This window comes from Trichoderma harzianum (genome assembly GCF_003025095.1).
Source record: "Trichoderma harzianum CBS 226.95 unplaced genomic scaffold M431scaffold_12, whole genome shotgun sequence".
Classification (NCBI taxonomy): Eukaryota; Fungi; Ascomycota; class Sordariomycetes; order Hypocreales; family Hypocreaceae; genus Trichoderma; species Trichoderma harzianum.
Window position 1 is genome coordinate 253,404 of NW_020209260.1, and position 14,067 is coordinate 267,470.

Here is a 14,067-nt window from a genome sequence, read left to right on the forward strand (position 1 = left end):
CAAGCTAAATGTGCCTGAGTGTGCAAAAGGCCAACCTAGGGTACGTTTTCCATCTATCCAATCCAAAATTGCTTCACCATGTCTTGAACATCATGCCTAAACACCAACATTCCATAAAGCAAAAAGTCAAAAAGCAAAAAAACAAAAACTGGACCTATCTGGCAAATCAGCTCAAAAATCGCTGTTGATAAAGGAAATAGGAAGAAGAAAGAACAAGGCCTCCGTAAGCACGAGCTAAACAGATATAAAAAGAACAGAAAAAAAGGGCGAAACGAAAGAAAATCATAACAATGAGCTCATTTGGAAGCTTTCGCCATATTCAGTCATGGCATCGCTGTTATCAATTAGCTCATGTTGCTGATAGACATGCCTAGGACCACCGTCAGATGCGGCCCGCGACAGCTGGGGCGATCCCTGGCGAGTTGAGTATTCCGAATTGTCGCTGGTTATGGGTTTGAAGAAGCCATCCGTCAGAGACATGGTGTTATCACGCCACCAATAATGCATTACGTCGCACTGCCAGCGCCACATGTCTCGAATTTTGAGAGAGCGGCTTGCTTGGAAAGTGGACCGCAGAAGCACGGCATTGAGCGGGGACAGTCGCAGTTGATGAAGCAGCCACCGATTCACATAGTCGGCTTTCTTCCCGCCGTCACACTCTCGCATGAGATTGTCAATGGCATACTCCTTGGACGCCAGCCTCTTCTTCACACCCTTCTCGGGATGGTGATTCGGGAGTCGGATGGCTGCTTTGAGAGCTCCCAGTGGGGTGAGTGGCTCATCAGCTAGCACATGGTCTGGCTGAGACAGTAATTCATTGAACTCGGCATGGCCCAATGTCTTGCGACTGCTGAGGATTACCTGTTCGTCGTCGAGATCTAGATCTTCATACTTGATCTGTGGATCTAGTGCGTACTCCATCTTGACGGACATGTGCTTCTTCATGATTCCCCTGTCTTCGCAAATCTTCCTGAGGCGACTCACTTGGGATTCGAGGTTGGTTATTACGCCAACCATCCGCTCCTCTTCGGATGGGAACTCGTCAAAGAATTCCTTCATGTCTAGCTCATCCGGGGTCTTCTGATTGGTCGTCTTTTTCAGCAGCTGCTCTTCCTCGTATTGCTCTTTGGTGGAGAGGAGGTCTGCATATTCATCCCGAGCATTCCCCAGATATCCCACCGTTGATGTTAAATCAACATACAAGGGATGTGGGTCTTCGACGGGGCCGAACGGAGATATGCCTCTGAGCTCATATGGTATTTCCACCTGATCAATGTTGAAGTTGGCAGCACCAGAATCGCTGGAGACGTCGAGCTGACGCTCTTCTTTGGTTTGGCCAGCCGCCAAGATGCTGAAGAAGCGCGTTTCAAGGATGCTGAGATCACGCTCTTCCTCGTCCAACATGGCCTCGAGCGTCTCATAGCTAGATTCCAGAACTTGGTAGTCATCTCTCAACTGCTGCATCTTCTCCAGCCGCGATTCAAAGAGGCTAGAATGGGCCTGAAACAGATCTCCTCGGCTGATCAGCACAGGCCGCACGACACTCATAAAGGCATTGTCGGCTGCATCCTTCTCACGCCTCTTTTGCCGCAGCGCCTTTCTCCTGGACCGCATCTCTGCCCTTGTGCCACTTAGTTTAGCTCTCTTCTCTTTCAATTGCTGCCACAGCATTTCTATTTCACCATGGGATGAATCATTGGAATGCAAAGAGTCATCTAGGTGTGACTCGGTGTCAGTGGGATGTAAAACTGCAGAAATGTCACCCAATCTCGATCGAGATCTGGTTGGACTCCTCGACTTTTCGTATTGTGATACCCATGCCGTGATTTGATTTGCCGCAGAGGATCTGCTCCGAGGGGCAGATGGCCCATAGGACGGGCCAGCGGGAAGCTGGGGAGGGAACTGCCTAGCATTACGATAGGCGATTGGATCTTCATTAGATGAAGATGAAGAGCTCCAAGTCTCATCATCTTCAAGTCTGTTCGATGAAAAAGTTAGTGCTTCATCCTCAGGGCCATTACTCCGCCGACGATAGGACCGTCCCGAGTTCCGTTTACCTCGGGACGGTCGTGGTCGCACATAATTATTGATTGAAAAACCAGGAGCAGACTGGATCAACTGCTGCGTGCTGACGGATGCCTGAGATGAAGGTGGTGGTGCGTAATTGTTGTCGGCCAGGCTAAGGTCCGGCCTGCTCATCGTCGGGAGGTTAGAAAAGTAAGAGGAGGAAGTAAGTGGAGGAGAGTTGAGCGGCGGCGGAGGTGGTGGCGGCGGGTGAGGAGGGACGCCGAGGCGTCGAGCTCTGTGACTATCATCGCTTCTGTCCCGCTCGACAAGTAATGGGAACGGTGACGATGGCTGGGCCATGCCAGTACTGCTGGTAGGCAACGGAGGTCGAATAGGCCCATATCGAGATGATTCTGCCGGGTTGGGCTGATGGGATCGGGTAGCCTCGTTCGGGCTCCTCGGCAGAAGTCGACTGGCTCCCCTTGCTCCGCCACGTCCTCTCCCGCGACCCCGTTCCGTCCCTCGCCGAGGAGGAAATGCGGGAGGTAGAAGAGGAAGAGGAGAGAAGACATTGGAAATCCTGCCGGGAAGAGGCGTCCGACTGCCAGCCGAGGCGAAGGGAGTCAGTGGCGGGCTCGACACGACGGGATCGGGCGTGGTGACCCTGCTGGATATCGTCGACGTGTCGCTATGGAGCCTCCAGCGGTCGCTCTCTTTAAAGTCCTCGTCCTCGTGGGATGATGCGGCGGCAGCAAACGTGACGAGTGACACGTCCGTAGAGCCGTCCATGCTGCCGGTGCTGATGGGATCGCCCAGAGACGTATTGCCTGGGCTGGCTGGTCCCTGTACGGCGGCGTCCATGGAGGCGGCTCGAGTATGCTGGCAGTGGCTCAACGCTCAGCATTGCCCATCGCTGATCATCTTTCCGTCTCGATGACATCCAACGTCGGTGAGGCGTGACAGGATGCGAGAGGTGTCGGATCGCGGCCAGACGAGGCTCTGTGGGCTGGACCTAGAGATGACGAGCAGCGGGACCGACGCGGCTCATCTAGCTGCATCCAATGTGTATCTGCGTGCGAATGAAAATCGGGCGTCCACAGTGGCAAAACACACGTCGCTTCAGACGAGCAGGATGAGCCAGGAAAGCTCTCTGGTTTGCGGCCACATATGAGTGAGCAGGCAAGTGTGTCTTGTCGTGAAACTGCGAGAGTAAACGTGGGCCGTATGTTTGCTTGCATGGAGAGCTCAAGCTGCCCGGCTCAGCATCCATCTGACTGGCAGCGAATAGCGCCAGCCAGAGCATGGCCCAGCGCGCCAGCGGTTGGTCGAATCCCCTGTGGCTCCCCTGTGGCAGCAGGTGCTAGCACTGTCGTCGACGCCTCCCCGGCGCGCTAGCGGTTCTGCAGCGTATCAAGCGTCACCCACAGCGTAGCACCAGCCCGCTAACCCGCTAGCCCTACAGAGCGTCGGCGAGCACAGTCCGGCCACTAGACAGTGGGTTAGCAGCGCTGAAGCTCCACCGCGCGCGGGGCTTTCCGTCCCTAGCGGCGCCCACGGTCTGTGCCAGCCCCAACCGGGCATGTCACTCTACCTCGACATCATCACCATCGACCTTCGACCCGCATGGCAAAATCGACTAGTCTTTTCCACCATACGGCCTGCATCTGCGAGGATACGAGAGCAAAACACCTGGCCGTCGCTCAGCGCTGGGGCTCCTGCGGCCGAGCCACCTGACAGGGCCTTGGACCGAAGGGCTGCAGGCCAAGGTGCATGGCGGAGATGGGCGATCCCCAGCAGTGCTTTGCGTCTATTGAGTGAGTGCTCCATGGTGGGAATGGGGTCTCGTCGTCATTGTCTGCTGGTTTTGTGACGGACGGACTTGACTGGCCGCTGTCTCATCATGTCTCAGTATTGATGTACGAGCAGCCAAGGTACTACGCTCGCTGACACCCAGCGTTGGCTTGGCTTAGCTGGCTGGGGCGAAATCCAGCTGGCAATATGCAGGCAACATTGAAGACCAGACACAAGAGAAACCCAGCTCAGCGAAAACCGCACAAAGCCGCACACCACCTCCGAATCGGGGCCGCCTCCACGGGCCTCAGAGATCGTCCCATAGCGCAATGCGACTGCTGGCCAACGTCAGGATGCATTTTGCGCGCAGAAAAGCTGCCCATTAGCCGGAGAGACCCTTGTCTGCGCTGTCGACCTTATGTGCTCTCTTACGAGTATACATGGACGCCACGCCATGGCCATTGACTTGATCTGCCCAGCAGCGGCGGCGGCAGCTCGAGGTAATGTAGCTAAACAAGCGCCCAGCGATGCATGCCAGATGTCTCCATAATCCTATCCGCCAGCGCCGCAGCTTGCTTTGCTAGCAGCAGCTCGCAGCAATCCACTCACTCAACCTTGCGGCACCACCCAATACAAGCATACCAACAGGCCCGGGGAGCACTCGGGCCAGGAAGCAAGTGGACGACCCACGGAGGCTCGCGCCAATCTGGGCCATAGGAACAGGCCCAAACGTTCCCCTCCCGCCCGTCGCTGTTTATCATCTCGCGCTGGTGCTGGACCTGGAGCTGGAGCTGGTTGCTTTTTTGCTTCTTCTGCGTCTGCTGCCGCTTGCAATCATTCTTAAAAGGCCTTGGATTCCGCATTGCGTCCGGCCTTGCAACCCGTCCCCTCCGTCCGCCTGCCTCGACCAGAGGTGCTTTGCGCCTGTGCCTGTGCTCAGACCATTCGGGCTTCACCCGGTCCTTTGCGCCGTCCAGCACAAAGCGCCGGATGATCTTGTAGCTTTCCCGCGCTGCTCTGGGCGCAAAATGCCACAATGTACCACGGGTCCAAGTCAAAATCCCATCAATGGGGCAGCTGGTCCGACTGGGTTTTGGATGAGAACCACCACCGCTACTATCGTTTTCGCCAGGATTCTGAAGGTGCGAAAGACCCTCCCCGCGCTTGACATTTCTCATCACCGCCAACACCTGTGTGATACTTGTTAGGGAATTACGACTATGACTGGGACCAGCACGACTCGGCCGCCGCCGCTCATGCGCAAACTCCGCGAGACACAACGATCAACGACATAACCGAGGGCCTCAAAGGCCTCACCACCGACTATGATGGCTCAAGTGCGTTTTATCCACTTACCTACCAAGTCGCACTGGTTGCGCCGTGACAAACTCTCTGGAGCTTGTGTGGCGGGCCACGATCGGCATGCGTATACGTGATAATTGGGTGACTGACGTTGGAGAGTGCCTTTGCAGTATCCGAAGATCATTTGTCAAACTCGAAATCCGGCAGGCCCAAGAGCAAGCACCGGCACCGCACAGGCTCCCACGATGAGGACTCGGCTCAAGGCGCCTACAGAACCTCGACGGCAGAGTCGTTACATGTGTCCCAGGCGGGGCAGTACGATTACATGGCAAGCCAATGTAAGTTGTCGCAGCTGCAGCGAAATAATGCTCCAGTCATTCACAGGATATCTCATAACTAGACGTCCACGGATCATCCGATGCGCAGTACTACCAGCCGTCGACATCAGGTATATAGCCAATGGCCAATATCCCACCGCTGTCGGCGATTGACTGACTGACAAGATTTTGTTGGCGGGGTAGACTCTCAATCGGCTCCCGTGTACGGTGCAAGAGAAGACCGATCAGCTGAGAATCACGCAGCTGGTGAGTGCGCCCACAAATGCTCTATCTCAGCCCCTCGTCCTTGGTTCCTTTATTTTTTTTCAATCTTCAATTTTTCCGTCAATTTATTACAATTTTTCCAGTTCTTCATTTCCTTGGTTCAATGCTGAAAATTGTTGCCAGACCGAGACCGACCACTGCATGGGTACGACGAGCGGAACCATTACGACCAGCGAAAGCACAGCCCTGACCAAGATCACGAAGACGACGAGTTGGCAAACACTATAGCGGAGAGCCAGGACTACAATGCGTACGCATATGCGAATGCTGGAGAGTCATCAGCATCGGCTTATGGTATGATGCTCTTCCGCTATTTTTTACATCACGCTGAAGCTAATTGCGCTATGCAGCTCAATATGACGACGACGAAGACGAGGGCCCGCCTACGCCAAAGGCTCAGTCAGGAGCAGGCAGTTATCACATTGCGGCACTCGAGGAGCCATTGGAAGAGCTAGATCCACGTAGGTTTTGGTAATCATTTTTGCATGGCACGCACCAGTAGAGCTGATGCTTAAGACTAGGTTATCGAGTTGAACCGTCCAGCAAGTTTCAACCAGGCGAGGTGTGTACTGCAACCAAGGCCCTGCCCCGACGTCTGGAGATAGAATGAGTCTGCTAACAGTAATTCTGGGAAGATATTTAAAGTCCATTGGTCGGAGCCGCAAGGCGCCAGCTCCGAAGGCGCTCCAAGCGTGTCCGGCAAACATGAAATCCAGAACCGCTTCGGAACAAAGTTTTTTGTTGGTTTCCGGCGCTTTATCGTGATAGCAAACGATCAGGGCCATTGCACCTGCGTGTATGTTCATATCAAGCCCCCTCCCTTCTTGAGTGGTCATTCTAACGGTTGACAGACCTATCCTGACGTACGGTGGCAAAGCCTGCAAAAAGAAAGGTGTCAAGGCTGACAAGCATGGTATCATCCATGAGCGCGGCAGCAAGCCACGACTACTTGATAAGGAGCCAAAGCTAGGCTTTCCCCCCGTTCGGGTCGAGATGAAAGAAGAGGGCGAGAAGCTCTCAAAAGAATCCCGCGTCAACTACTCAAAGCTGGTCACGGTAGAACACAACGTCAAGGTGTTTTTCATCGGATCAATTGTGTACAATGACTGGGAACTTGTTAGCGATGCCGTAAACCACTGCTGGAACAAAAAGAACCACCAGAAGCAGCGGCATCGGTAAGACCCCGGGGGAAAGCTGATGGCTGGCACAGACACGTTTTTATCATCTCAAGCGGTTGCGCACACCTCGAGCGCATCGCATTCGATGGAGCCGCCTCACCAATGGCAGTGTACCCATCCACAAAATACGTTCCTCGGAAACAGATATCCCACGATGTCACAAGATTCCTGCAAAACCTGTGCCTGGCAATCTTAAGCTGGTATTACAGCATGGGTATCCCCCCGGCATCTCGAGATGCCATTTTTTTAAAGCACAGCATTACGGCCACAACCAGCAAGCATATTTTATTTTCTTCTTCGGCGTCTCGTTGCTTTGCAGTGCCTAATCAGTTTTCCGTTTGAAGCCGTGAAGGCTTGACTGGAAGCGTAGAGTTTCAGCCGCGCTTACGGGGGGTAGATTGCATTCGCTTGCTTTGGCCCATGTGGTGGAAACAGGACACACACATTTATTGCTCGGCTAGCCGGGCCGGCTGGATATCATCAGGATGCATGATTTCTCCTTATTATTCTATACATTGGGTATATTGACATGTTTTTATGTGTCCCCTTTTTTTTCCCTTCACGGCATATATTTTGATGTACAGTCTCAATGCATATTGTCGAAAGCTTGATGTTGCTGCTGAGTGCTTTGGAGGAGATGATGTATTTAACTGCTGCTTGACATGAGTCAGAATATGAGATACCAAATCGTTGCTATAGTATGACTTTTTCAGTTGTAAGTGTTGGGATGGCAAGATTACATGTGGTACACTGTGACACAGCTGGAAAGAAATTCGATGCCATTGAAGGCTGCCATCCAACCTGGTGAGCTAGACCAGAGTGAATGGGGATCGGCGTGTCAGCTCAGGCACCATGGAGAAAAAGAGGGTAGCAACATTCCTTCTAGAAAGCTGCCATTTATATGCAGAAATGAATGGCAATAGTAGAGCTTTTTGGCTTGCATTTCGGCTGCGTCGGATTTATTTCACTGGAGCTGATCATCACTACACTTGTGTTGAGTTCATTGTATAGTAACAATCCAAGGGTCGCCCTTAAAGAATAAATTATTGACAGCTTATCGTGATCATTTATAGATGTAGCACAGAGTATTCTGAGCCATATCTCTATTAATAGCCCTATACACCACCTCCCTCACCGGCTGAGCCCTCGCGCGCAATCCAGTCTCAGTTCCCAAGACATCCATCTCTTCCCACCTCTTCCCAGCCGAACAATCTCTCACCAAAACAACACCAAACCTCAAATCAATCCCTCATAAGCATCCCCCGCACATTTCATCACCATACCACTCTCACCCAAAAAAAAGCATACCGCCATCGAAGATTAGTCGTTCGGTAGTGCCAGATCTAAAATACCCCAGAAAAAAAAAAGAAGGGGAAAAAAAAACCAAGCAGATCTTGATATGTCAGCCTCCCCCCCGGGCCGTCTCTTCCTGTGCCTCGGCATCTTCCCCCGCAATTACTGGGCTCACAAGTACCTCTTCCGCGAAATTTGGCGGCAGAGGTACTTGGTGCCGTATCTTTTTTTCTGGTTTTGGGCGGTGTCCACTTGCATCTACACCGAGGATCTAGGGACAAGGGGGGGCAACACCTTTTGACGTTTAAAACCGTCTTGTAGTGGCCATGTTAGAAGAAAGATAAAGTCCTCCGCTTCTTCTTCTTTGCATTCTTCATTTTGAATTATATACCCTGTTTGCCTCTTTTTTTTTTTCCTTCGTGGATATACGCTTTTTGGTTGATCAATTGCATCCCTTTTTTTCCAAATACGCGTCTAACTTGAAGAACCACATCGCTTCACTCTCTTCCTCAACATCAATCTGCCACAATGTCAGCCGCCGTCGAGGCCACTCTGGAGGACTTCCCTTCGCTCTTCTCCCTCAAGGGCAAGGTCGCCGTCGTAACGGGCGGCTCTCGCGGCCTCGGCCTGCACGCAGCATCAGCGTGAGCTTCTCCATGTCTCCTATATAGCAAAAGCCAGCTAACCCGCCAAAAAACAGCTTCATGCAGGCCGGCTGCTCCAAGGTCTTCATCTCCTCCCGCAAAGCCGCCGCCTGCGAAGAGGCATGCAAGGTCCTCAACGCGCTGCCCGGCCGCGCCGCCGACGCCACGGCAATCTCCGTGCCCGCCGACTCGGCCACCATGGACGGCGTCAACAGCCTTCTCGCCGCAGTGAGCAAGCACACCGACCACGTCGACATCCTGTTTGCCAACGCGGGAGCGACCTGGGGCGAGGCCTTTGACACGCACCCCGATCAAGCCTTTGCAAAAGTCATGGACCTCAACGTCAAAGCCGTCTTCAACACGGTCCGCGTCTTCACCCCGCTGCTCCAGAAGCAGGCCTCGCTCGACGACCCCAGCCGCGTGCTCATCACCGCCAGCGTCGCGGGCTTGGGCGTCGGCACCCTCGGCAAGCAGGGCACGTACGGCTACTCGGCCAGCAAGGCCGCCGTGCTGCACCTGGGCCGCAACCTGGCGCTCGAGCTGGGCCCGCGCGGCATCACCGTAAACTCCATCTGCCCGGGCTTCTTCCCTAGCAAGATGGCCAACGGCTTGCTGGCGCTGTCGGGCGGCGCGGACAAGATTGCCAAGGCGAACCCCATGCGCCGGTTGGGACGGCCGGAGGATATCGCGGGTATTGTGGTGTACTTGACGAGTCGGGCTGGGTCGCACGTAAACGGCGAGGCTATTGCCATTGACGGTGGTGCTTTGTGGTCTCGTGGAGAGATGCTGGTTGAAGAACAGTCAAAGTTGTAATTTTGTGGTTTTTCGTTTGAAACTGCTGGAGCTTGAGCGAGAGGATGAGCAAGACAAGGAGTAGGACACGCATGCATGGGGAATATCCAGAAACTTGTATGATATAATGGCTGTACATAGTGCCGCATGAGTACCGCATCAGACCGGTTAAACAATTTACTGTCTTCTTTTTTTCACTTTCTTTTTTCCCTCGTATAATACACATGTAATATTGGCGCGCATTATACGGCATTTGTAGTTCATTTGTTCCTCTATTTGTCATGTCTGTTGTGTGTTCTTGACATCGTTCGTTTCCTTCTCCACGTCTGTCTTCTTCACATCGCTCGTTTCCTTTTCCAGCGGCTTGCGAGCCACCCACGTCGTCACATTGTACACCGTCTGCAGCATGCTATCCGAATCCTGAATGTACGGCGCTCTGAGGCCCATCTCCATCGACTCTACCACAAATCCCAACTTCTCCACCAGCGCCATAACCTCATCGTTGCTCAGTTCAAAGCTCCCAGGATCAGCAATGCCAGACGAGTTGTTAAAGTCGTGCTCGCCATCGCCGTCATCGTCGTGCCCGTGATTGCCCGGCGCGTTGTTCTCAAAGTGCCACAGCAGGGGGCCGACGTTGATGAGGACGCCGCCGGGGCGGAGGCAGTGGTAGATGACCTCGAGGTATCGAATCAGATTGGGCGCCGTGTCGAGGAAGAAGACGCTGGCGACGGCATCGTAGGAAGATTCGTAGTCTTCGTCGCCGTATAGGCACAGGAAATCGGCGGCGCACATGGACATGGAGCCTAGGTTGGGGGCGTTGAGAAGGGTGGTGCCGGGGTGGATGTCGGGTACGGCGTAGCTGCGGAGGTGGTTCTCCCGAGTTTGGTGGTTGGAGAATGTGTGTATCCATGGGTAGATGGTGTGCTCTCCAGCTTTTGCGCATTCGTTGAGAATGTACGATGATGCCAATAGCTGGTGGTAGGATATTTCATTTCCCTCAGCTTCATAGCCATCCCGGCACAGTTCAAACACCAGTCTTCCCAAACCCGCGCCTGGAACTAGTACTTTCAAACGCCTGCCCTCCGACGCCTTGGTCTCTTTTTCAAGAGCTCTCATCACGGGGCCGTATGATGCGGCCCTTTCCTCTGCGCCAGCTTCAGTCCAGTCGCGATAGAACTGGCGGAGAGTGCTTCTCGCCTTGTCAATGTCTGCATGCTTGGCTACTCCAGCCCACTCATGCGGCATGACCGGCGGGTCAGACTCTGATGCACTGGGAGGTAGGGCATTGAATGAAGTCAATCCTGACTTGAGAATGGCCCGAGCCAAAACGGCGTTGGTGTCAATCGCCTCATCGACCTTGTCCAGTGTGTCAAGGAAGTTGAAGGGAGGCCCGGCGAGGAGCTTCCAGTGAGCCTGAGGGAGGGCGTAGAAGGACCGGCGGCGAAGATGAGTGACGTTGAAGTGGGCGACTTTGGCATATTGTCTGGATAAGGTGTCAGGCCATCATTCTTTATGTGAGAACGATTGATGTGAGGTGATTTGACGTGATGTGAGGTTGCAATGAGGATGGATGTGTCGTATGAGATGAAATGCAGCTTATCAACAAGACCCCAATGTACATGTACTCTGTCCATTCCAACAGTCATGAAGCCATTCAGAGAGGTAAATTCAATCCGCATGAAATAAACACAAGACACGCAACTCAATGTACTCACGCAAACGAATCCAGCGCGCAAAAAATGACCCGAATCTCTTCAGGGTCGTCCATGCCGCCATCCACACTGGCCCATGCGCTCTCCTCGGCCACAGCCAAAGTAGCCCCGCCGTCGTGATCCATCTTCAGCCTGCTTCAACGACGATGTCCTGCGATCATGTTGGTGAGAAGGAGTGTTGGTTGGTGAGAGAGATGAGATGAGGCCGGGAAATAACAAGGTTAAGGTCTATCAAACAAGGTTTCTATTTTTGCTTTTACTTTTTTTCCGGGCCGCCGCAATCGGGTGTTTTTCTGGAGCCCTTTTTGAATTTGTAACCGAGTTGCTTAGTGGGGGAATATGGTTTAGGTGGTGTGTTATCTTTTTTTTTAGCAGCGCTAGTAATAGTGAGCTTTGGTTCACTCTCACCAAAGGTGAATCATGTGATTTCATTGAGTCTCTTTCTCATCGCTGCTATTGACTGGAGATACCAGACGCTTCACTCCTCAGTTTCGGGAGAATATACTTCATCTACACAATACATTTCTCAATACTCGTCATGGCCACCGATTCAAACAGGGTCATTGAGGCCTCCATTCCGCTGCCGCGGTCTTTGGATACTCGCATTTTCATCCGCATCACAACCCAGGCCAAGGCCATTCTACTATCCTTGACAACAGTGTCTCAGGAAGATTTTGCTGCCCCTAGGCCAATGGGCTCATTTGTCTATGCGCTCCCCGATGTACGTCTTGAATATTTGTATCGAATATGACAGCTTGAGAGACGTATAAACTAACGCCAATACCAGAGATTCAATCACCAGCAGGCAATCGCCACTACACTCTTCTCCGCAGAGTCATCCCTAGAGTTTACAACACGAGTGGCAAAGCTGGTCGCCCGAAAGACTGAGCTCCCAGTCTACGTGACAAATTCCATCAGCTTAGAGAGCATGGGCATGGGCGGCACAGTCGAGGAGGAAATGGAGGCTTTCAAGAGCGTGGCCGAGGCAATCTTGAGCCTCCTCCCCAAGACAGCACTCCCAAGCTAGAGCGGCAGCCCCCCCGGTGTGTAGATGATAGTTTACGAAGCAATTTCATGGTCGCGACAGAGCAAGGCCTCACGTGCTTGCATGCCTATGATGGGAGGCATGATCTGCCCTGCCTATCAAGGGGAGATGTGCTAATCTTGCAGCACGCTGCACCCTTGCTGACTGGCTCGAGAAGCCTTCCAGAACGAAGGGATCTGCAACAGCATATCAACTAGGCCATATTCGTGAGAGCATCAGTCTGGTCTGTTGGGCGAGTCACATCTGAAATACCACTTCACCCGAGAGTCACTGCTTTCGGCTAGTTCTCGTCGAACGTTATTGTTTAAAAATGCATTGAATAAATGTAGATAGCCTAGTTGGAAGATAACGGGCCGAGAAATCTTCAGTCATGAGATGGGGTTTCCATGTTACATACATTACATATTCTTGCACCATGAGATCAGGCCTCGTGGTGAGGGGGAGAGCCTGTAAGGTACGGGTGCTATCACAATAGTGGCAGGTCGCTAATAAACAGCACGAGTTTGACAATGCTGCAATTGCCTGGCGTCTGATTGATCGAATTATTAGCATGTGAGCTACCCCTCTGTCACGGAGATGCCGGTACGGCCGCCACAAATACCGACATTGCCTGGGACATGCTTTAATCAAATCTTTCGTTGAGTGCTACTAAGGTACGGAGTACGAGTATGTCACAGAGGATAAAGCAATAAGCGCTGGCCAGCCACCTTCTTTTCCACTGCGTGCAACGGGTACCTAGTACTTGCTATGATGGCGTGTAAGGTAACCCTTGGGGTGGTATCGAGACGCACTGGCTACATGCTTGTTCAAAAAGATGTCCCCAAGAGGTCTCTATTTACAGAGGCTAGGTGGTGATAGAGAAAATATAGTTGAATGACAACAGTGGTGATAACAGGAAATATTGCCGTTACTGATACATTCCATGTTATCTATCAGATACCCGTAAACCCACTACGAAAGGTACATTCTGCACTGCAGATACCAAGCCGGAACCACTCCGATTCTTCTTCATCACAGTCACCTGACTTTGCATTGCACATGCACACTGTCAGTGGTTTAGTAGCACGCTAAACACAGCAGAGCATTAGCACAGTTGACTCCATATGTACGATTTTTTTCTCCCCTAAAAATTTGCCCATGGTCCCTCCTATTCCCGTTTCGCCTCGCCCATTGCCCACGGGTTATCGTTATCGCACCCCGCTACGAAATTTGGCCGCCAAAAAAGAGGTGGGTTTGCTCCCCGCCAAATCAAACCAAACCGCTCGAGGGCGCACAAGGTTTGGCGCATCGTCTCTCTTTCGGCCACGAGGAGAATCTGCTCAGTTTGCTTGCTGCAAACATTCGAGCCTCCGCCTTCCACGAAACGACCTCGAGCGCCTGGCTTCTCGATCCCCAGAGTCAGAATCAGAGTCGACACCAAGTGCCGTCTCGGCCAACGCCTTGAATCCTCGGACCCGCCTCCAAAAACCCTCCAACCGCCACCAAGTTCCTCGAACATCAGGGGTCCTTTGAGCCGGTTCCTTGCTCTTGTCTTGTACGCCCTGTTGCTACGCCATGGGAAGCCATGTAGGATGCTAATTCGCCTTGACTCTGAAAAGTCTATAGCTGCCACTTCATGTCCTAGAGCACCGCCAATCAGCAAACCCGCAACCAAGCGCATCGCATTGCTCCTCTAGCGCGCAGCGAACTGCTGCCACCACT

At 52.8% G+C, this 14,067-nt stretch overlaps 6 protein-coding genes across 6 annotated transcripts; 4 read left to right on the forward strand and 2 right to left on the reverse strand.

The window, feature by feature from the left end:
- Positions 1-282: 282 nt before the first annotated feature.
- Positions 283-2,868, reverse strand: M431DRAFT_93537 (hypothetical protein; the record flags this gene model as incomplete). Its single annotated transcript, XM_024924488.1, has 1 exon — positions 283-2,868. The coding sequence occupies one exon, from the start codon at positions 2,866-2,868 to the stop codon at positions 283-285; it is 2,586 nt and encodes an 861-aa protein (XP_024770773.1).
- Positions 2,869-3,021: 153 nt separating this feature from the next.
- M431DRAFT_234368 (hypothetical protein) lies at positions 3,022-3,471 on the forward strand. Its single transcript, XM_024913657.1, has one exon. The coding sequence runs from the start codon at positions 3,175-3,177 to the stop codon at positions 3,400-3,402; it is 228 nt and encodes a 75-aa protein (XP_024770774.1). The 5' UTR covers positions 3,022-3,174; the 3' UTR covers positions 3,403-3,471.
- A 1,363-nt stretch (positions 3,472-4,834) lies between these two features.
- On the forward strand, positions 4,835-6,881 carry M431DRAFT_8365 (hypothetical protein; the record flags this gene model as incomplete). The annotated part of the gene is made up of 10 exons (XM_024923334.1): positions 4,835-4,940; positions 5,007-5,135; positions 5,271-5,438; positions 5,501-5,548; positions 5,604-5,684; positions 5,826-5,996; positions 6,053-6,163; positions 6,224-6,264; positions 6,338-6,498; positions 6,554-6,881. The coding sequence occupies 10 exons, from the start codon at positions 4,835-4,837 to the stop codon at positions 6,879-6,881; spliced, it is 1,344 nt and encodes a 447-aa protein (XP_024770775.1).
- A 1,820-nt stretch (positions 6,882-8,701) lies between these two features.
- M431DRAFT_484990 (hypothetical protein) lies at positions 8,702-9,630 on the forward strand (the record flags this gene model as incomplete). The annotated part of the gene is made up of 2 exons (XM_024916241.1): positions 8,702-8,817; positions 8,874-9,630. The coding sequence occupies 2 exons, from the start codon at positions 8,702-8,704 to the stop codon at positions 9,628-9,630; spliced, it is 873 nt and encodes a 290-aa protein (XP_024770776.1).
- A 258-nt stretch (positions 9,631-9,888) lies between these two features.
- On the reverse strand, positions 9,889-11,446 carry M431DRAFT_93443 (hypothetical protein; the record flags this gene model as incomplete). The annotated part of the gene is made up of 2 exons (XM_024924477.1): positions 9,889-11,092; positions 11,325-11,446. The coding sequence occupies 2 exons, from the start codon at positions 11,444-11,446 to the stop codon at positions 9,889-9,891; spliced, it is 1,326 nt and encodes a 441-aa protein (XP_024770777.1).
- Positions 11,447-11,859: 413 nt separating this feature from the next.
- Positions 11,860-12,348, forward strand: M431DRAFT_93531 (hypothetical protein; the record flags this gene model as incomplete). The annotated part of the gene is made up of 2 exons (XM_024924487.1): positions 11,860-12,042; positions 12,109-12,348. 2 exons carry the CDS (start codon positions 11,860-11,862, stop codon positions 12,346-12,348), a joined length of 423 nt encoding a protein of 140 aa, XP_024770778.1.
- Between the last annotated feature and the right edge of the window lie 1,719 nt (positions 12,349-14,067).